The sequence below is a fragment of the Bombus vosnesenskii genome, unplaced genomic scaffold (assembly GCF_011952255.1).
Source record: "Bombus vosnesenskii isolate JDL3184/JDL3185 unplaced genomic scaffold, Bvos_JDL3184-5_v1.1 scf7180000013266, whole genome shotgun sequence".
Classification (NCBI taxonomy): domain Eukaryota; kingdom Metazoa; phylum Arthropoda; class Insecta; order Hymenoptera; family Apidae; genus Bombus; species Bombus vosnesenskii.
The window spans coordinates 5,301,423-5,323,901 of NW_022882926.1; the positions used below are offsets into that span (position 1 = coordinate 5,301,423).

Here is a 22,479-nt window from a genome sequence, read left to right on the forward strand (position 1 = left end):
ATTCCACGACCGATCACGCTCCATTTGACTGCCTAAATCGTTTAACTCTTCGCGGCGATTTTAATTCGCTGCGGAAACTCAATATATCGAGGCTGGAAATTCATAGCTTCTCTGCTCTTTTGTTTTTTAATTGAATAGTGAGACGCGATTATATGGTTCCGTCAATTTTCATAAGGTGATTGATGAAAGTCGTTGGCCAAATTCATTTAAACAAGAATGTTAATTTTCATCGATATATAATTTCCTGTACGGATCGTTTCGACCTTATTATTCTCCCGAGGAGCTGGCAAACAAAGGCGATGAATAATTCGCTATACTAATTGGGAGAAAATCAAAGGTATTAACGAAGCGAACCGACTGTCGGTGTCGACTGAAGCGAGAGAATTTAACAATGCGAAAAAGGTCGAAAAGGGGATGGAATATCGGAGGGCAGACAAGAATGACCTAAGGATGGCTAGTCTTTTGCGCGTGTTTTAACCAAATGGGCAATTTTTACTTGGATAAATGTATTTGAAAAATCGTAAATGTTTTATTAGATATAAAGATACCTTATCGCGTCAGATCAAACGAGTATCGGTCGATAAGGTTAGATAAATCGTAATCGTATAATTCTATTCTTATTTTCTATCGATCATGCGCAACGTTATGAAATTATTTAAAGAACCGTTGTCTCTTATCGTCTCTTACTCCTATTTTATATTTTAATAACGGAAATACCCTGCTTATATTTGTAGTATTTGTTCCCTAACTTCGATATCCGAGCCGATCTTCGATATGCAATTGCAACAATCAATCGGATTATATCATCGACGTCTTTAACCTGTGACAGGAAAATTCGAAGAATTCAATAATCTCTTGTCCGAACGAGCCAATAAATCTGTCTGAAGGATCGGCCTCGGAAAAAAAAATCAAGCCAATATTCTCGAGCATTATTGTTTCCAATGGCTTCTTCTTACTTGCAAACGAAATTCAAGGAGATTAAGAAGCCACTTTATTTTCCGAATCGATGTCAAGCTGTCCGGAATCGACAACATAGCCGAGATACCTTGCTGCGTCAGTGAAGAATTCTTCGCGAGTGACAAATGATCGAAAGATATTATTAAATATTCCGTCGTTATCCGAGGAAAGCCACTTAATCGACATGAGACGAGAACCGTTGCGGTTTCCGATCGATTTGCCTCGTTTCAAACCCCCTGAACTTATTCCTCGAGTATCCTTATTTTTCTTCCTGATTCCTTCCCCTTCGTGTTTACCATCATCGTTATCTTCGCCATTCGCCAGCCGCCTCTAATATATTCAGGGTAATTCAATTACTTATTATAACCTATACAATCTTCCGGTCTCGCAGAGACACTGCACGCAATTGTTGCCTTTTGCCCTGCTCGTCGTCGTTACGGCTACCTTTGTTCCGCTCGTCATCGTTACAGTTATACTTTTCCCTCGTACATAATAGGCGCCTAAAGAATGCCCCGATAGTAACACGCAAGTATTCTTTAAGCAAATTCAAGAAATGATTCTAACAAGACTGATCTATACGAGGAAATATTAGATCGTGCGATAAATTCGTTCGCATTTCCTCGAAGGCGAACGTCAAAGGCCTTTTTGCGTTACGCTTCTTACAAAAGATTTTGTTAACGAACGGCGTATGTATTATTTTCTTCTACTATTCCATGTAAATGGATTAATGCAACGCCTTTATCTCATCGCCTCACAAATTTTCTTCATTTATCAAAAAAGTCCTGATATTACCTTCTTTAAACAATTCAACGAAAAGGATACGTTTAACACTTCAAGAAGCAAAGGGCGAGGAATTCACGAGCGAAACCAGGATCGACCACAAGCCAGCAGAATAGACTCCTTACGTAACAACGATCCCTTGTTCCTCGACCTCAATCGCAAAAAGAAAGAAGCGACGGAGAGGGTGGGCGGAAGAGTGTGGTCGAGGAGCGGCCGCCAAGCAGCACAGGAGGCAGATGGTGGCCGTCGCACGGGAAGGATGTACGGTTTTCCACATATGTCAACCGGTCATCCAAGCCTGTACACCGCAAACCGCGTCCTATCGGAAGAAAGCGAGCTCTTCGAGACGAAACGGAGCGGAAGTCACGCTCGTGACGACCGGCAGTACTTTCTGCAGAAAGAAGCGCAGGACGCTGGCCGCGAATCGGTTAACGATCGCGCGAGAATTCGACAATTAGCGTCAACGGCGAACACGCATCGATGCGCGCCACAGGTGAGAAGTTTCTACGAGCGTGTGCGGTTATTCACGCATCAAAGACCGCGGTAATTGGGCGAAAGCGAGCTCCTAATGCTTCAGCTTGCCACTCTGATGACTTTGCGGAGTTTATCGGACACTAGTTGGGACTTTAGCGATGTTCGATCGCTAATCACCGAGAGTTAATCGATTTAAAATGAAGTAAGCACTGTCTCGTTCTCTGGGTTCGAAGATCTCAATTATCCCACTTTACCGTTGGAAAATCGAGTTTTAAACGATAAGTTTGCCATCGAGGAGAAAGGAACAAGATCGAGGCAGGAATTCTTTCGTACGTTTGAATTAATCTGAGATTCCCTTTTACTCCGATTTTAAGGGGAAATGGCTTGATACGAGTGCCGACGACGATCGGTCAACAAGGACGAGCGGGGAAAATAGTCGAGTAATTCTGTCATTTCTCGTAACGCGAAGAGAACGTGGAAGATACGAAAGGAGACAAACCGGGACTATGTAATAACAAGTTTTCAAAGGTTTCCTCTATCGTCTGTTTCTTTCGCCTCTGCTATACCTTCTGATATTTCATTCGCTATGTCGAGAAATATTTTTCCAACTTTTTTTCATTTCTTCCGTTTTTCTCGTAGTCGTAACGAAGCATCGTTCCTAGGAGAAATAAATTCGATCGGTAGCGGGTTGTAAAATAGTTTACGGTTATTGTCCGGCCCGACCACGCGAAAAAACGTGCAATTTTCCTCCTTTCATTCCGTCACGAATTCGCGAATTTTTTTCAAACGTAAAAGAAAAACGAATTTCGCATTTCATTCCTTGCATACTAGAATAGAAGCAATTTTAATCCTATAAACCAGTTCCTCGTAGAAACGTTCTTTGACAAAATACTCTCTTTTCTTTCGGATAAATTACTCTATTGCTAATAGATAAATCTGCCACGAAAGATTTCATTAACGCCAACTTTGCCGCCCAATTTCCCATCTATATCTCGATAACGAATGGAAGGAGCGAGCGAGTCCGGTAAAATTTCACGGCACGCCTCGTCGCTCGAAGGAAATTTTCTCGTGGACAGTCTAATATCGCTAAAAGCTTTTTAATAAACAGTCGTACATCGGTGCGGCTGGTTGGTTGCGTAAGAATACGGGCTCGTGCAGGGACTGCTTTCTCATGAGAATCTCTCCCTCTTTCTCTTCCGTTCCTCCTTTTGGGGCAGTGAGACGAAGGCGATGTGGAGCATTCAATGGAAAACTTCTGTCGGAGGAACGCGGAAACGAGCGAAGTAAGAGAAGGAATTTAGGGGAAATACGCGAAAGAATCGAGGGATGATAGAAATGGAATTAAAAGGGAAGAAGTGAGCCAAAAATAAGCGGAACGAAGAAAAGAATGTGAACAGGATTAAAGCGGGAGTATTGTCAGAGACACTGGAGGATCTTGATGGAAGAAATGTTGAGCTAGTAATAAAATGAAAAAGAGAATAAGACGGCTGAGGAATTGTCGTGGAGGAGATGTAGCGAAAACAAGAGAAATAAATAATGGAGCAGTTGCGGAAAGAAAAGGAAGTGCAGCGTGGAGGAAGAAATTGAAAACGACGGCAAGAAAAATAGAGTGGCAAAGTGGAGCTGGATGAACTAATGCGAAACGCAGCGTGGGACATACCTACGGAACTCAGCAATGAACCCAAGAAAAGAAGACAGACGTGTGTGTAGTGAAGATTACGAAAGGAAAAAAAGAAAAAAAGAAAAAAAAAGGAAAGATGGAGGTGAAAAGAAAAAACAGACTACGAGTCACAGTTTCTGAAATAATTTTCGATAAAACAGAAATTAAAGGCGACGCCATGGAACAGAGTGGAATTAAAGAAACATTTACCAAGGAACAAACAAACAAACAAGGAAGAACAACGTGGAAAAAGAAACTCAACGGCCAGAGGAAATAAGCAACGGTCAAATAAAATCAAAAAAGATCGGAATGAAAGTACGCATCCAAAGTTTACCTTTCGCTAACAATCGCTGACAGGGGGCTTGTATGAGGCGGGGGAGTTGAAACAACGTATGAAAATGCGAAAAACCGGAGGAAGACGGCCGCTGTTTATTTTACGGAGTAGCTCAAACATACGATATTGTCCCCGGCAAAGTGGTTCTGTTTTCGCGTTTTCGCTATTTCTTCCATCTCCTGACGACCTTTTCCCAAACTATCCGCGTCTGTTTTTAGTTTTCTATTCCTACCATCCCCTACCCTCCCCGGTTCCACCAACTTCTCTGCGAAAAGCATAAATTACCGTCAAGAATTATGACGAAATGACACGCGAGATCTCGTTCGCTTATCTCTCGACTCTGCGTCACCCCTCGTCGAGAGAAGGAGAAAGAAGAAATAGAGGGTGGCGACTGTGATCCGACTCTCACGTGAGCATTTTTACGTTCGTCACCGCGCGACCTCGCGTCTCGCGCGGGGCATATTACGTAATTACCGAAGGGAAACGTCGACCAACAACGGCGATCTCGAGATTACGCCACCCTCGCTGTTATTTCGCGCGTGAAAACGTGACCCGAGCGGCGATGAAAAGGAGAACGAGTCGGACAAGTAATTGAAACGTACCCCCATGAATCGGTCTCATTTTTAGTATAATTTTAATTTCGTCCTCGTGTGACTGGAGGAAAGGCGCGGATTTAAAAGTTTAGTTTAGTTTATATAAATTTAAGACGGTTTGATTTAATTTAATTTAACTTTAATTTTCGACTAACGGTTCATGGAACGAATTCGATAAATACAGCGTCGTCAATTCGGGGTACGGATGCCGATATTGAGGTGTTGAGTGGGTTAAACTACGACTTGCGAAATATATCGGTGAAGGTACAAATAACATAGGAACGAAGATAATGGAGTAAGTTACAGTGTAAGTAAAACTTACAGTGGAAGAGTTTCAAGAGTTCTAGGAATTTGCAAATGCACGGGAATAAGATTGAAAGGCGGCGAGTTTCAGAAATTGCGCACGGCAATGTGAATTCTGGAAAAGTTGGTGAAAAAACACGCGGGCTGGAAACTGGAGCGTTTCCGTCCGAGCAGGAAACCGATAATAGCATCGAAGGACCTCCCCTGCAAAGGTTGGTCGTTAAAGGAATGATTTCGCTCGTTTTCTCGACGCTTTGGCTGGAAATAGCAGGAATTCGTGGTTAGTCACTTGTCCAACTTGTATTTTCCGTTTTGTACACGGAGTCGGACACTTACGTCTAATTCGCTGCGATGGTAGCAATAAGGCGTATTACGTGGTTAAATCTGATCGTCACAGCGCAAATTTAGAAGATGAACTAAACGATACATTGGCAAGGGTTGATTTAAAAATACATGCTTTCCTTCTAAATTGTTCAAAATTGAAATTAATCTCGAATCGTATAATTCGTATTTAAAAACGAACGAATTGAAACTAATCGAAAGTGACGCGATGACACGAACATGTCGAAGCAAAGAGAGTTCGCAATTATATGAACGTATCGAACTAATTATCCACGACATAGAAAGAACGATTTTCTCAATTAAAACGTGTTTATCTCGCGCAACTTTCCCGATTGATGCACCGGTAAGCATCGGATCTGAGAAACAATATCTCAAAGTGTCTGTTTCTTCCCCTTTAATTTCTCACTGGTGAACTGAAACGACGCAAAACACATAGAAATAAAAAATGAAAAATATACAACAACGCTATGTAACAAGGACAAAGCAAAAGGATTATTACGCTCGCATCCTGCTAGCAATCTATCGATTATCAAAAATCGACAAAGAACGAAATTGTAAAAATTGAAGAAAGCGCGTACCTATGATCTCCGAAAAATCCCAAAAAATTGGAAAATCCAGCATGCATCGTCGTAGAGGGAACGTCACGTTTTTTAGGAAACACCAAGGCGAATGATCGCGGCGACGCAAGCGAGAGATCCATTCGATCGGCAAGAGGAACGAGACTCGAGGGAAGAAAGAGGGCCCCCGGAGGACGAACTCGAGGATCCTCACGCGTGGACGATCGACCGGGAACTGAAAAGGCAGAGGGTTCGAAGGACTGTCATGCGCCCCTGATTCCGTTTCGGCCGCTGTTCAGACTCCACCCACCTTCATTCATTCACGAACGGAATTACCAGCCGCTGCTTTTCATTATTCCGGGTCTTACCGTGCAGCTTTGCATCGTGACCCGAACCGTACCCCCGGGAAAAGGGAAAGTTGCGCGGCCTGTTCGAATGTGCCGGTCGCCGGTCGGGAAAGAGGAGGGAAGGGGACGTTTCCGACAGAGCCGTAATTTTCAAAATCTCTTCACCTGGAAAATTCAACCCTTGGTCGTAACTTTTTTTTAACGATTCTCATTGGAAATTTTTCTAGAGACGTTTTTAATTTTCCCTCGAGTCGATCGTAGCGTAGATTTGTCTATCTGTGAATTTGTTATCGCTAAATCAAGCTACATATTATACGCTTTGATTATAGACGTAAGTAAAAGTAAAACAAGTACATGTCAGAAAGTGTAAATAACAAGAAGGTATCGTCTCTTGGAAGTAGGTAAAACAAATATGACTGAAGAATGCAGTATAGCGCTGTTATAGCGAGCCAAGGTTGAGCAGCTTGGAGAAGCTATTATAACTCGACTGCGTTATTCGATAATAGTCGGACTGCGATCATGCTATATACCCTCAGGTTTGAGATTACCACTTTGAATTTAAGCAATCTCAAATAAATTTCTCATCCAACGTCGAACTATCTAATTAAACCATCGCCTCGGAGAAAATTATTCAGAAAACCCTGCACGATTCTAGAAGATGGTCTAGATAAATCATCGGCTCGATAAAGAACGAGATACGAACGAAAGAAGATAAAATAGATAGGAAAATGGAGAAAAGGGAATATTTGTAGAATGATACGCTTCCCAGGGTAAAAAGGCAACCGGAGGAAATCGGAAAGAGAAGGAGGCCGCACGTGAAAAGCTCCTGTTGCCTCGTGTCACGACGTCCGGGCAAGGCAGCTGCACCTGGTGTGGCAGCTGTTAGAAACCGTCCGTTACCTGGTTCGCTAGCACCTGTTTGGATTGCGTGCTGCGTGGACCTTCGAGAACTGCCCATAGCAACACATGGCGCCGAGCACCAAAGAGCACCAGGAAGACCCTAAAGTCTGACTATTGGAGAAACGACTGAGAAAATAGATAAATTCTCATTTTGCACTCTTTATCTCGCGTATACGAGTCATTCGCAAATCAAAGCGATCAATTCCATTTTCTAAAAATTTCTTCATTTTAATATTAGAGTATACGATTTCCATTACTTTCAACCGAATCGTATTTTTCTATCGTTGGAAAATTTCGTTAAACTTCGAAAGAATGTGAAAGAATCATTGTTACAAACGATCTGTCGTTTCAATGCTAAGTACACTAAACATTTTCTTAACGCGATATCGAGATATAAAAGACTCAGAACCCTAGCAGAGACAGTTTTTCAGAAACCGAACGATCTCGATGGACTTGACGATCGGTTTGGTTCGTTAATGGCTCGTACAAAGTAAATCAGATTTCTATGGCTGTTTTCGCTCGATAACTCGATACTCTCTCGTGTCTCTTTTACAGGAGAGTTCCAAATTTGCAAACGTTGTTAGAATTATCTTAAAATGTTACCCATGCGCGCGGCATTAATTCAATTCTCGTCTATAGAGTCGCATCGAAGTTTTCGACGAAGCAACGTATCAAATACCACAAATTGACGCTGAAATGGCTCCAGCTACAACAACATCGAAGCAACGAAACTCAATCTCGATGAATTATTTTCTTCTCAAAAGAGAATCTCAGCTCATCTTTTTAAAGTCTGCTTTTCTGCAGAGTGTGTATTCTTTCGGAAGAATTCGAGAAAAATCGACGTGACTATGTCCGTGTAGACAGTCATGGGTAACGGATAATAATAAAGGCATCGCGTGTGCATAATTATCTAGGGTATTTTCTTGGAATTAATTTCGAGCTTCGCGAGGGAAGAGCTTTTTTACCCTTCTGGCTGCTACCCCCTGCCGTGCCGCGCAGTTATTTAGGAAGCACGAGAACTTCGTCGCCGCTGACGAAAGAAGGGTTAAAAAGAAACGCGTCGCGCCGCGTTGTGACCCGGAATTCCACGGTTTTTGCGTCGCAGACTTCGTGGGATTTAAAGCTACAAGCTTTTTCGACGTTAAGCGTTCATGCAACTTGCATGTACAATATTATAAAGTCTCGTGCATCGCATTCGACAATGTATAATCCGCTATATGCTAATACGCGACAAGAAAATCGGAGATACACGAGTTACCATTGCGAAAACCAAAAGAAGAAAAACCACCAATTTTTATCGATGATTCAGACAATAGCTTTATATTTTATATTATAAAGGAAATGATATTTTTAAATAATATTTTATGTACGACTAAATTCACTCGTTAAATCTTTTAATGACATCGTTTCATTTTTTCCTTTTTTTTTTTTTTTTTAAGTTACATCATGATTAAAAAATGCGGATAAAAATGAGTTACATGCTACGACACACGATGAGGTTTCAAGCGACTACGTTAGATGGCACGATTGTTATCGATCTAGCTTCTCGCTACTCTCTACAAATTCGTCTCTTTACATTTCGTAGTAGAAAAGCTGCTACTTTTACAATAATAATGTTATCAATTAATAAAATGTCAAGTAATTTAGACGTGTGGAAAAAGAATTTACGGAGTTTTTTTACAGACACTACACACTAATTCGCTCAATTATTGCTACATTGTGACGTCTATTTCGCTGATTTCATTCTCGATCACGAGTAACATGTTCCTCATTGATAATCAAGCAAGCTAATCGATACGTCACGCGAATAACTGGTGAGTGAATTACGCGATCGTTGTTATCTATGAAAAATCGCTTACGTAAGGCTTCGGGCAGCTCCGAACGACAAAAGTTCGTGGTCACGTTCCCCGAGACCTATCATTATCAACAACAAACTATGGTCACGTAAAAATGATCGATGTTAGTACATATCCGCGTTTAAAGGTTTCCTCTGTATTCCCGAACGATCATCAGTTACACATTACCATTCTGTCGCAGGAAAACGAAGAGTTTCATCATAACGTTTTTCATTGTATCGCTCGCCGTTCATGCCAATTATCGCGTCAATCTACCTTCGCGTCATGGAATTTTTTCCTCGTGTCTTGTGGAGTACCTATTACAACGTCAACTTTATATTTCGAGCATTCGTTTCCAAACAGGCTCTTTCAATCAAGAAATACGTCATGTATCGCAATTTGAGGAAACAGGGCGTGTAAACGTCTGGTAGAGATAGGAGAGAGCGAAAAGTTTTAATACGACCGCGGAATCGGCGAGAGTCAATTCGTCCTTGCCGGTTAACGAACCCTAAACCAGAAGGGAAATACACTTTTTCAGAACGCGTCGCCGTAATTGAGCGAAGAGAAGAGGGCAAAACAGGGGTGAATGAGTGTAATTACGAGCGGGCGAGCCGATTCGAGCGGCTTTCGAATGAGAAAACCGGACGGTGACGGTGGCGACGACCAACCACCGTAACTTTGTAAACCTGTTTAACGTTCGAAGGAACATCCTGGAAATACCAAACCGCTCTTAACCAAAATGTTAACCACGGCGCAATTAACAGAGCGCATTTCCTCGCACGTTTAATTAGAACTTTTCAACCTAAAAGGATACGTTCAAAAATATCCAACGTCGCACGTAGTATCTCCAATCGTAGCTACGAAAGGCGAAACTTAACACGTTGACTTGGTGGTCACTCAGAACCGATACACTTGCGATCGAGGCAATGTCTGTCGTGGACGATCAACGATATCGAAAGACAATCGAAGCGTTTAAATTAAAATAATAATTGTATTTGTAGAATGCTCGGTAATTTTAATGACCCAATAAATTTATATATAAATAAGGTGTATATTACGTAAACTGTCGGCTATAAGTATTAGAACTTTATATTTATTGGAGAGCTGAAATTTTACTTTGCTTGTTACTTTACATTACGAAGCACAAGCGATGCGAATGAAACAACAGATTCATAAAATAAGTAGAATATAAAGCAGTAAAAAGCATTGGATTTGTACTAAATATCTACAGATGTTCCAGTACTTATGATTGACAGTGTACATAGATAAATACAATAGAACTTCGTTCATATGAACCTGTCAGGGGACAAGTTGGTTCGTATGAGTTTTTCTCATATAATAAGAGTTCGTCCGTTTCTTCCCACCACCTATAATTTTTCGTTTAGTTAATAGAAGTTCGGTTCTTATTTAGTTCAGTATTCGTATAAGAGGATTCCACGAAACATTTGCTCTTAAATACATAATAATGTTGCGAAGTTGTATCGACTGCGAAGCATAAGAGTGTGTCGCACAACGACGTGTCCCACACCTTACATCTTATTGTTAGATGTTCCTATAAGTGGATTAACGCTCGGCGGTGGTTCAGATAAGGAGTTGAGCTAAAGTTCATATAACCAGACGCCATTAAAATTTCATCCGTAGAAATGAATTTCGTATAAACGAAGTTCCACTGTATTACAATTACGTGATGAGGGAATACGCAACAGAATTCTACAGAAAAAAAATATAAAATTTGCATATCGATGTTAACACGTTGAGATAACAAGATCGATCGGTAAATACCATGTAAGTTATATTGGAAGAGATAACAGAAAGCATATAGAAGATGCTTATGAAAGCAAAAGACACAAACGAGGTGCTCCAATCTGCTCACCTGTACTCCAAGTAAGAAGTAACAAGGGATTCCAAGCGCGTCCCGTATCAAGAAATTAGGGGAAGCATAGAGGATAGATAACGTAGCGTGAACAAGTCGGTTTTATTGCTTCCAACGGGAAACATCCGGCGCCAGGATCATGGAAGTATTACAATAAACGAGACACGTCTCTCGAGTAGAAATACGCGAAATATTGCACGCGCTAAGGACGCTCGACAGTATCGAAATAACGTTGCTGTTGACAAAAGGAGAGAGAGAAGGGAGAGAAAGAAGGAGGGAGAGAGAAGCACAACGATAATGTGGCGGTAGAAAAGAGAATGCGGAAACAGAGCAGAAAACAAGAAAAACGGATCAGAAAACTGCGAGGTCATTAAACCTAGGATTAAGTTGACGCTCAAAAGGCTGACACTTAAGGTTTCCTTTGCTCATTTCGAAATTCGAAGAACTTTGTTTCCTCGTCTGCTACAAGCGTTCTTTCGTATTCGTAGAAATCTTGAATAACGGATGTAAAGTTGGATAGAAAAAATCGATGAAATCATCGCTCTCTTCCGAAAGCCGATCAAACAAAACGATTTGACTTTATATTCACGCTTTTATCCTTTCGTCGACAGCGTTATTCGCAACAGCTCTTCCTATCGTTTTCCACGTTGTCGATTTTTCCCGACAAATTAATTTTTTACTGTGATTTTAATTCCGCACGAAAGATGTTGAACGAACGTTACTTTCCTCGACGGAAAATTCAAACAATCATCGTTAGAGAATGTATCAAGATTGACGTAGTACCGGAGGAAGGAAAAGCGAGAGAAGCCGACAAAGCTCGAACGAAGAAAAGTTGCAGCCGTCGAGTGGGCCAGAACAAAAGGTCTGCATCGGTTGCTTTTACCTCTTGTGAACGTGAAAACGTAACGAGCCACTTGGCCACGTTGCATATTCCATCGCCTGGATATCCGGACCCGTTGTTACGTAAAATCTGGTCGCAGTTCCCTTAATTAAAAGCGGCTCAATTGTCGTTTCCGACCGGCTTATTTATCAACTTTAACCTGTGTTGGCCTTAAAAGATCCAATCTGTCCTGAGATCCTTTACAGATACTCTACTTCAAAATCGTTGTTCATTTGGTTACACGAAGATGAAGTTTTCCAAGGGAATAGAGAGGAGAGGATGGTTTCAGTGGAGAACGGTGGTTTCTTCATTTTCCTCGATCCGAAGAGACGACCTCGCGACTCAAGAAGGAGGAAAACGACAGGAAACGCTGACTAATTTCCTCATTATCTCGGTGAACGGCAAATTTCAGATTTATTAACTGTGCTTGTGCAATAGACTGTGCGAATCGAGGCGGACCAGCGTGGAATCGGTCACGGAAATAATGATTTAATGTGGCTAATCTAAATCCTAATCCATTCGCAAGACCTAATTTTCTTTAGTGGAATAGCCTTCCCCAACCTTATGTTTCTTGCGTAAGTTAACCGGTTAACCACGTTCAACGTGTATACGCGTCAATGCAAAACTTTATTTCGGCGCGGTTGTATATACTCGTCGTGTGCAATAAAAAATTACCATTTATTAGGAAAACTCAAAATTTTAGTAAAAAGTAATATAAATAACGTTTAGTGGTATGTTTCCTTTATACTTCCAGTAAACCTATTATGTATTTTATAAAAGAAAAATTCGATTATTTGATTATTCTCTTTGGTACGTATATCGGCTAATTCCCGAATTATTTTGTGTTTTATACCAACTACAACATTGAAAGCAAATCCACTTCGAGGATATGCCGTCTGCTCGAAAAATGAAATCCGTACGGAGTGACGTTACTGACGCTCGACCTACGAACTGCCACTTTGTGCGATACCTTGATTTGAAAAATACCACGCTGAAATCAACTGAATTTCTTAAATCTATTTTCTTCAATTTTTCTTGTTTATAAATTTTATTACTTTTTGGCAATTTTTAAGCTTTCAGCAACCACGGCTTTTTCAACAACGAATTGTTAATTTCTTATCGAATAAGAATGTAATGCTTCCCCGTTTTGCTTTACTTTTTTCATAAAATTTATAATAGGAACATTTGCCCTACGTTCGACGTGTATACTCGTCATTGTTTCGTTTCACTTGCGTATCCCGCGACGGATTTTCGAAACTAAATTCCGCAGTTAACAGGTTAATCCTTCGCAGTATCTTTGAAACTCGTCTGAATGTTGATTGAAAACCAGAATATCATACGGAAACGAATATCGATGTGAAAGCAAACGAAATACCAATCGAAGACGCGTATCCAAAAATAACGAAAACGGAAGTGGTTTTAGAGCGTTCCAATGCTCACACGTAAACGGCTCGCTGTCCGAGCATTAATAAGGAGGAGATCGCGTAAAGACCTCGAAGACGGTTAAATTCGTCGGACGAGCACGGTACAGAGGCCTTGGCACGAAGTTGTACGTGACAATCGTAAAACCGATGTAGTCCCGCTTGTATAGCGTTAATAGCGTATGAACATTTCTGACTCACCTCACGAAGCTCCTTGATCTTTAGCCCTCCCTTGCCGATTATGCATCCAGCTTGGCTCTGATGGACCAACATGCGCACGTCGATCTCGTCGCTGCCGTGTCGGGATCCATTCTGAAACCATTTCCAAGATTAACTCTCCCATCCTGTTAAGTTACGGACGTGAAATTCTCTTTGAAAGCATTCTAACTGATACTATGTGCTTACTATGCAAGCATGAATTATGTCTGTTTTTTATCGCTTTCTTTTTTTGTGTCTTCGTTTACTCGTTTCTTTGCTTCGAACGATATACTTTGTATATTTATAATGACAGGGACTTTTAACTTGTATCATAAAAATTATACTGTGCACACATTCGAGTACAATATAAGGACTTATGGTAATAGCTGTTTTTAAAATAGTTGGTAAATATTTATTGCACTGTACGTTTTCTACGCAACATTGAACCATTGTTTTTATCACTGATTGCTAATTAGATATACCGATCGTTTTTCTACGATGTGTACAGGGTGTTCCATGCAAGTGACAAAAAATTGAAAAACGTACTGTGGGGTAAGACATCATTGGTAAGACATTATCTACATTTTCTACAATTCTGTAAGCTGGAACAGTATACTAATTAGCACCCTCCATATCGCCGTAACAATTAGAGGACAGTTTGTTGAAACAAAGTTAAGGTAGATACTGTCGATGGTTCGAAAATCGATCGATCAAGGTGCTAATAGTTACTGAACCAGCCTTCGTATGATCTAACTATACTGGATTAACAATCTACTAAAGTAAGAAAAACATGTGAAAAGTCTCACGATTGAGTCATTTCTTTTCCCGTGTGATCCTCTTCTGGTAGCAACACTCACCTCCTCGAGATTAGGTACGACCTCGTTCAATACTTGAAGAACGGTGGGCAGATCCGAGCTGATAGTAAGCACCCTAGAATCAAAAACACTCTAACAATTATTCCGATCCTCCGTACCGACCATTACGATATTACGTGCTACACACGTTTGTTCTTCCTCGTCGAATCGTGTCGGCGAAATTTCACCCCCTTCCGTAGAAAATTAGCCGCGGAAATGTGCGAGCTGTGCTCGAGGGAACTCGAACACGAACCGAAATCCCGGACCAATCAATTTTAGAAACCCTTCTCGTAGTCCAAAATGTATATATTTTCTTTCCTCCATTTCCATCTACTTTTCGAAATAATTTCGTTCTTCGCGTTATTGATCGCTTTATTTCACTCCTAAATCTTCCTAATTTTGATTCTTCCGACCATATAATTTCTTTAGTTTCATCCACGAGCGAAATTCGCGTGGCGCGTCTGCCGCCGTCTCATTCACAAACGATCGACTGCCTCTCGTCTCTTTTGAACGGACTGATTGACTAAACGAAATGTGGAGAGAGCCAGGACGGAAAATATCGCTTCGATAGCTACAAGAGAACTTGCCGGCGTTCCTTTCAAAACAAACACGGAACTTCTGAAACGTCGTCCAACACAAATCAATCTGGTCCTCTCCGTCTGTTCCCGCTTTCTTTCCGTTCGCTCTTTTTAATGATCTGCTATTGACATCGCGAGAAATTGCCAGGAGTCGCGTCTCGTTTCCCTTTTCGGTCTACGTCGCGAATGGAACGCGTTATTTTAACGATAAAACGCGCCAAGTTGCGCAACAAAATTAACGATTCTCCCCGAAGCGGGAAACTTTATGAAACTCGTGATGATTTTCGAAAAGTTCTGATGTTTCTCATCCGACCGATATCGCTATCGATATGGAGAAAACGAGACGGATTTTATTCATCTGCCATACAATTTCCAGCTATTTCATCGCGTTCCAAAGCAGAATGGCATCGTATTTTCCGATCATAGGCCAGCAGCTTTTCACGCTATGCCATTCGATCGATCGTCGAGGCTCGAATAACTTTGTGGAAGAACAAGAGGCTTGCCGAAAGTCGGAATTCCACGCGAGCACCGTTTCACGCGACTTAGTTCCTTCGCTTCGTGGAAGAAAATGTGTTTCGTTCGACACGATTCGATTAGTCGCGACACAATAATATATTCCAATTTCGAGATAGTGCTTGAGTGAAACTGGAATCTGCGTACGTATCGACTGAATCAATCGCTCGCGGGTTTGTTTTCTTAGAAAAATCGAAATCGACCGGATGGTGAGTAAATTCTCTGTCAGAACGGAAATTCGATTAACGTTCGACGTGAAGTTACTGAGATTAGAGATTTTAATGTTCGTTTAGAAGAAGCTCGAGGAAAGTCAAGGTTTTCTGTTATTCGACGAAAATACAATATAAGCTCACTGTAAGTACGAGCGATGTTATAGTATCCGTTAGCGATCGACCACGCTACTAAATCACTAGTAAAAGTCCTTTCGAGTCAAGAATTTACTGACCATCCTAGTATATAATGAAAAACAAACAGTAAAAAAAAAAAAGAAAAAGAAAAATAGACTCTTTGAACTCTATTTTAAAATTCTGTACGCTAAATATTATATCGTTCATTTGACATATTTTTCTACTGCTATTATTCTTTGTCAGTGCACTCTTTTCGATCCTTCTTCAACAAAACCGAAGCTTTCGAGATCGCTGTTCTATGCGTTAGGCATGTCGCAAGACCAAAAGCTACCAGCTTTCTCTTACGAATGGCGTTCTTTCGATGTTCTATCGCGTGATTATTTGTTAATGTTAACCATCGATTGGTAGGGTGGAGTTAGAACGAGCACAACTATATATACTTGTCGGAAGCTGAAATTTCTCCTATTTTTCTTATTTTAGTTGAAATGTGAATGCACGTTAATCTTCTTCAGACGAGCAAAATGAATTGAATCAAAACGACGTTTGCTTCTTTTTTTTTTTTTTTTTTTAATTCTTAGCGACGTACAATTTAATAAGAAATTAATCCAATGTTAGTACTAGTAGTCACACGCCCGATGAGAAAGGAAGTGAAACGATGCAGAATGAATCATGCGTGCAGGGCAAGTCGTACCTGAACGTCATCTAGACTTCGCAACCTAACAAAAAAAAAAAAAAAAGGAAAAGAAAAAGAAATACATTTCAGAAAGATCGAGAATACCTAAGAACACGAATTTATCTATCGATCTATCACTTAATTTATCGAGAGAAAGACAAAGAGTGGAGAACTGTAGCATTAAGATTCATCGAAACTTTTCCTTTGTCAGTAGTTTCCATCGACAATCGAAGCACAGGTATACGCACGACTTGTCTCCATCGCGTGACTCGACTTGTATCGTACAGCTGGTATTTTTTTCTCTCTTTCCGTCGAATTGATCCCACCCTACCAATTATAGGAACAGAACTAACGTTCACCCTACTAGTCGAGGGTTAATCATGCGCTTTTCTCCTATATATAACAGGCGCCGTCTCGCGATCACCAGACACGAGATCGTTCGATACTATATAACACGGTCGCGAGGGTACGGTTTTGTTAGCCAGCGCCGTCTGAGACCGTGAAAACGGCCATCATCAGCTATTTCTCACCCTAGACGCGCTTTTCGCCCGTTTCTTTAACAATCACACACAATCGTCGATAGTTACGAACCGGAGAACCGTGTGCGTTCGTTTTGTTCGTTTCGACGAACATATCGGTCGAAAGTCATCGCCTCGAAAACGAAAGCTGATCGATGGATATCTCAGCTTCTCTATGAAACTAAAAGCTTCTCTAAGAACAAAAAAAAAAAGAAAAAAAAAGAAAAAAATAGATAAACAAAAAGAGGAACTACATTTTGTCTGGCGAAAAAAAGCTTTGATCGCTAGATTTTGACCGTGAATAAGATCTATGTGCATCGATCGATGGATAGAGTGAAAAATTGTGTTAGCCGGTCTTTCCATTAAAACCTGTTACACCTACCGGACCAAAGGAAAAAAGAGAGTTGTCCCTTTCTTTCGGAACTGTTTGGGATCGAAATATATTCCTGTTTGATCAATCTGCAATGAACGCGTACAGGTGCGGACAGTCTAACTCTAGCTAATTGGGTCCAATTGAATTTCGGACTCGTATCTTTCATTTTGCGATCTTCCGAATCGTTTATGTTTATGAGACGAGACTCGAGAGTGGTAGAAATCGAATGCCATTCGATTAGTCTAAATACCGTTCGATTATCATTTGTATTATATCTCGCATAATCTTACGATAAATTTCTATGATAACGTTAACGATATCGTTGTTGAATTTTACGTTGATTATTTACCGGCCGTAGAGATACAATAAAATCAATTATGCAAGCGCCGTATGCATTCTAAAACGAGGAAGGTTTGGGTTCGGTTAATAATTCCGCTGGTCTACGTGCCACGAGGCTGTCAATGTGCATTTTAAAGCGGCGTTAATATTCCTCGATCATAAATAATTAATGATTACTTGTCACTGTGAAAATTATGGATGCGATATTCGACTAGTAATCGTAGTTCGCGATAGACGAGCTATGTTGAATTATAAACGAAAATAGGCTCTACTTTACATAAATCAGATACCAAAGTTGCTAAGAAATTACTACAAATTTCCGAAAGAATAAAGAAAAGAAAAAAAAAAGAAAAAAATAAGAAAAGGAGGAAAACGTATGCCGATGTTTCGGTTAGATTGGTCGGCCTTTAAGTTAATATATTTATAAAAAAATATTCGGATCGCGAATAGAAGAGCATTTAAATCAGTTTGAAGGATATTTACGAAGACGACTAAACGATAAAAATAATCTACAGCCGTAGCACGTGACGTCCTGGAACGAGAAAGAGACCAATAAACATCATTTCCACGAAATTGGCAGTATAAATCATAATTACTTGCAATTTCCAACGAAAAAAAATGACGTAACTACTTCATAACTACTTTAATCGATTCCTAAGACGCATAGATTTCGCATTTTAAAAGCGATCTTTGATTATAAACCTTGACCGAAGTCTAAAGTCTTTTAAAAACACATTCGATGTGTCTACCAATCTCGTAAATTGCCTCGTATTTCACACTCAATCGTATTAATAACGCTTGTTAAGTACGTTGGCTGCGAATGGAAAATAATCAGGTATAAGCCGCGTTCGTTAAATCCCATAAGCGTAAATCTCGCAGTATCTTGACCCATTCGTTGCTGACTCACGACAAAAATATATTTAGGATAAGAAAAAATTCATCGATCTCTAATAAAATCTAGACGGCAGTCCCGCCGAACGATTTACACCTAAGGGAGCGCCTAAAGTGCCTTCGACGAGCACCCAAGTGTGTACCAAAGCGAGTCCAGCAACAAAAGGGTTGCGATCAAGGTCGAGACTAGACACGGGTCACAGCAGATCGGTAATGACTTTCGACTCGCGGACAATTCGTTAATCATGCCGGCAAATCTCTGCCAGGACGATGATGGTCAGTGGTGCGTTGATCAGTGGGACGTACCTAAAAAGTAAGCGTGACATATCGACGTTAAGCGTGGAATCGGCAGATTTACCGCCTCGTTCCACGGATTAGCATCCGTGTTAGCCACAAAAATTAGAGATAAAGAAAGGAGAGAAAGGAAAAGAGAGACGTTTTCCGCGCACGCGAGACGATCAAAAACGAACAAAACAGAGACAGACCAGGAAAAAAAAACAGAACAAAAAACAGAGAGAGAGAGAGAGAGAGAAAGAGAGAGACTGCACCAGAGACACAGAGATGACATTAGATTGGAGGAATAGGTGAAAGGTGAGAATAAGAAAGGTTTCGTACGCGTGTCGGGATGATTGCAAACCGACTGTGTTTCGTTGCTTCTTGGATAAAAGCAGAAAAACGATGCTGCGTGTCCTCGCGTCTCCTTCATTGGAGAACTTGTTCGTCGTCGTGACGAATCTTGCCTTGAATTCGCAGAAGCAGGACAAACTTTTAGCTAGAGAATCTGTTATTCCTCTAATACCGTTTGTACGCGCTAAGAACGCATTTGCTCTGGATATTCTTCTATCCTTTGTAACGTCGCAACTCTCGGTAGCTAGGCGTCGCTCGTAGGTATCAATACAGAATTCCTAACGAGAACGAAGGAGAAGGAAGACGGACAGAAGCGGCAAGGCTAACAAAGAAGCAAGAAGCGCGAGGAGTACTGCTCCCTCCCCTCTCGATGGACCTTCAATTTACTCTGCTTGATCGCAACAACGAAAGCTTCGAAGGCTACCGTGGATGCAAAGACAGAAAGAGACAGACGTAGTAGAATTCAGGATACGAAGACAGAGGAGGAATATCTAAATGGGATGGAAAAGGACGGAGGACATGCAACCGCAGGTGATGGCAGGTGCAGTCACGAGAAACGTGTGCTCGGTTTATCGCGCGTGTTCCTCGTTCGAAAGCTCGCGCAGACTCGGCTCTTCGCTCTTGGGCGATGAATCATCGCGCAACGATGTCGGAGACGCTGGTCGAGGACACGTACAAGGCTGAGAGAGGAGCAGACAAGGAGACGAACGAAGAAGGAACGAACGGATACAGGCGATTCGGACAAAAAGGCAGAGGCGAGAAAGAAGGGTAAAAGAGATACTGGTACACTAAAGACTGTGTAGTAGAGAAACGTGGACAAAGAGTATTACAGAGAAAGAAGAAAGGAAAGAAAGAAGTAGAAAGTGATGGTGAAAAAAGACAGACAGACAGACAAGCAGAAAAGAAAAGAATCATCAACAGAGAGAACGTCGTTGTCGTTCGACTTTAAAAACAGCACAGCGATCCACGTGTCGCTGTCATTTAGGTATTTTTGTAATTAGAGACAAAGAAAAATAAGACATTAAGTAGTGGTGTTGGTCATTACCGTTCGGGTCCGGGGCAATCGGGTACAATGATTGAGGCTTTGTACTGTCGGGCCGTGGTGGTTGGTGGTTGGTTCATTGGTGGTTGGTTGGTGGTTGTTGTCGATTGTTGGTAGGGTGGTCCATTTGCCGATCGAGTCAGGGTCCGTCGTTCCGGGCAGGGCAACGGCAGGGCAACGGCAGGGCAACACCAGGGGGGCAACGCCGGGGTTGGGGCGGGGCCAGGGCACAAATCATCAACCAAGTTAGACATCACGTCTTTCACGGCTGGATTAATTTTCGCGGCTTAATCTTCTAACCCCTTGTCTCTTTCCATTCTACTTCACGGGTTGCGTGAATTGTTCGTGCAACCCCCATCCCACCCCGAAATTCTGTTTTTCCCCGTGACTATTACGATTGCTTCCTTTTTCGAGTCGCGCGATCGATCGGAGAAATATTTGCAAGGTGCAATGTGTGGTATTATATGTTCTATTAACGTACGTTTCTCGTAAACTCTGCTAGTGAAACACTCGTTGGAAATGGCGACGGTCCGATGAAAATTCTAGCCACGCTAATGGAGAATGAAATCGGTAAGAAAAATGATTTACAAGTGACTGTGAGGACGATCTTGCCGTCTTCGACGGAAAACACAAGAAAATACAACCCCATTGTCCGCAGCGGATCAACGCCCATTATTTCCACGTTGCTGTAAATATTCTGAAAACGGCATTCATTGCCATACCTCACCCCCTTCCCCTTCCCATCGTTCTTTCCCTCTTTCAGCAGTTAATTGACGCCGGCTGAACCTCGAGGCCGATTCTCGCGGCATTTCAATTGCTAACGAAGTCGCTTAAGCGTGGCTAATTAGAGGAAGTTTTAATAATTAACATGCAATTTCGCGAAGAACTCCGGTCTTCCTCCTTTGAGCTCTATAAGCCACCACGTACTCGAATTATGAATCGGCTGGTTTTATCACGATCGTGACAAGTGTTAATCCCTTGACTGGAGATTAGTCGTTTTCTCTGACGAATTTAATCCAGCCCTAGGCGACAGGACATTCTCTGATTATTCATCAACCCTTTGCATAACTTCGTTTGTACACTAAACTTTAATGAAAAGCAAGCTTCGTCTTCTTATCGTACCTACTAAACTAAGCGTGTCAACGCTTCCGACTTTCGTCCAATCTTCTTCGTTTAATGGACTTTAAAAAAGAAGATTCCTAACCCACTAGTGGGGCGAAAGTACCACCCAATGAAACGATCGCTTGCAAATATTTCTCCGTCCACGCCAACTTGGCGAAATTTTTCTCCTCGAGGTCCTCGTCGACCAGCTTCAACCGGCCGACGTAGTTCGAGCATAAGATTCCCTCGTTCGTTTTTAAACGAGGGATACACGCTGCAGGGAACTCGTCGCGAAAGGGGACGCAACCAGCGGCGCAACATCGAGCGGACGGTAAAAATGTTCCCCGGCGAAACACGATTATCCCCCGAGATTTTTCTTTCTCTCGCTCCTCGGATTATATACCTCCTGGCCTTCCACCTTTCGGGTCACGCAGAAAGCCGCGTCATCTACGAAACTCGACGAACACGCGAGCTCAGAAGCGAACGAACCGCCTCTGGCACGATTGTACGTACGACCAGGGACAAGATCGAGTGGGGATGGCTGGTTCGCGGTTGGTTAATTTCGCGTTTACTTCATTGCCGCTCAGAATTATTTACTAAGATGACGTTTTTTTATGGGCTGCTCGTTCGATTCTTTCGAGCAAAACGAATACGACGACTGAGAAGCTTCGTGTGCGTTCCTACGAGATACTGGATAAAACTGCAACTAACGAGAGATAAGCAGTTAAGCAATAATTAAGAGTTTCTTACAGATTCCTCCGTGGTCGTTCGCTACATTCTTCGTCCGTTCTTGAAGAGATAAACCAACATGCATAATTCTCAGGTCCCGACTTTTAAATCGATCGAACGCATTCGCTGTGTCGAATCCACTCTATTTTGTCCCTGAGTCTGCGAGTTCTCAACGTTTTCACGTTTTATCGTGTGAAACTGATTCGCTGGTATTGATTGCTCTTCGTATTTAAAAAGGCACGCGCAAAGACATACTAATGAATCGTGTATACGACGACGGTTTGCTCGATTTTTACAGATCGTTCGTTCGGACCTATTCGCTCGATAAGAATGATCGAAACGCGAGCTTCAAGTACGACGATATTCGAGCTCTCGTTTAACTGCTGCTCCGCGCGAAAACCAGCAACCTACCGTACGAACGATCGCTGCAAACGCTTGCA

General features: G+C 41.7%; 1 protein-coding gene across 6 annotated transcripts in view; it reads right to left on the bottom strand.

The window, feature by feature from the left end:
- LOC117230350 (heterogeneous nuclear ribonucleoprotein K) overlaps positions 1 to 22,479 on the bottom strand; it is a 93,094-nt gene that overhangs the window by 17,209 nt on the left and 53,406 nt on the right. For 5 of the 6 annotated variants that reach the window (XM_033487717.1, XM_033487718.1, XM_033487719.1 and 2 more), the window contains 3 exons: positions 20,213 to 20,256; positions 14,261 to 14,384; positions 13,458 to 13,568 (listed from right to left, as the gene is read on the bottom strand). In XM_033487717.1, the coding sequence (XP_033343608.1) occupies positions 13,458 to 13,568; positions 14,261 to 14,384; positions 20,213 to 20,256 (279 nt within the window). The remainder of the gene's footprint in view (positions 1 to 13,457; positions 13,569 to 14,260; positions 14,385 to 20,212; positions 20,257 to 22,479) is intronic. The other variant, XM_033487721.1, reaches the window with a different exon arrangement.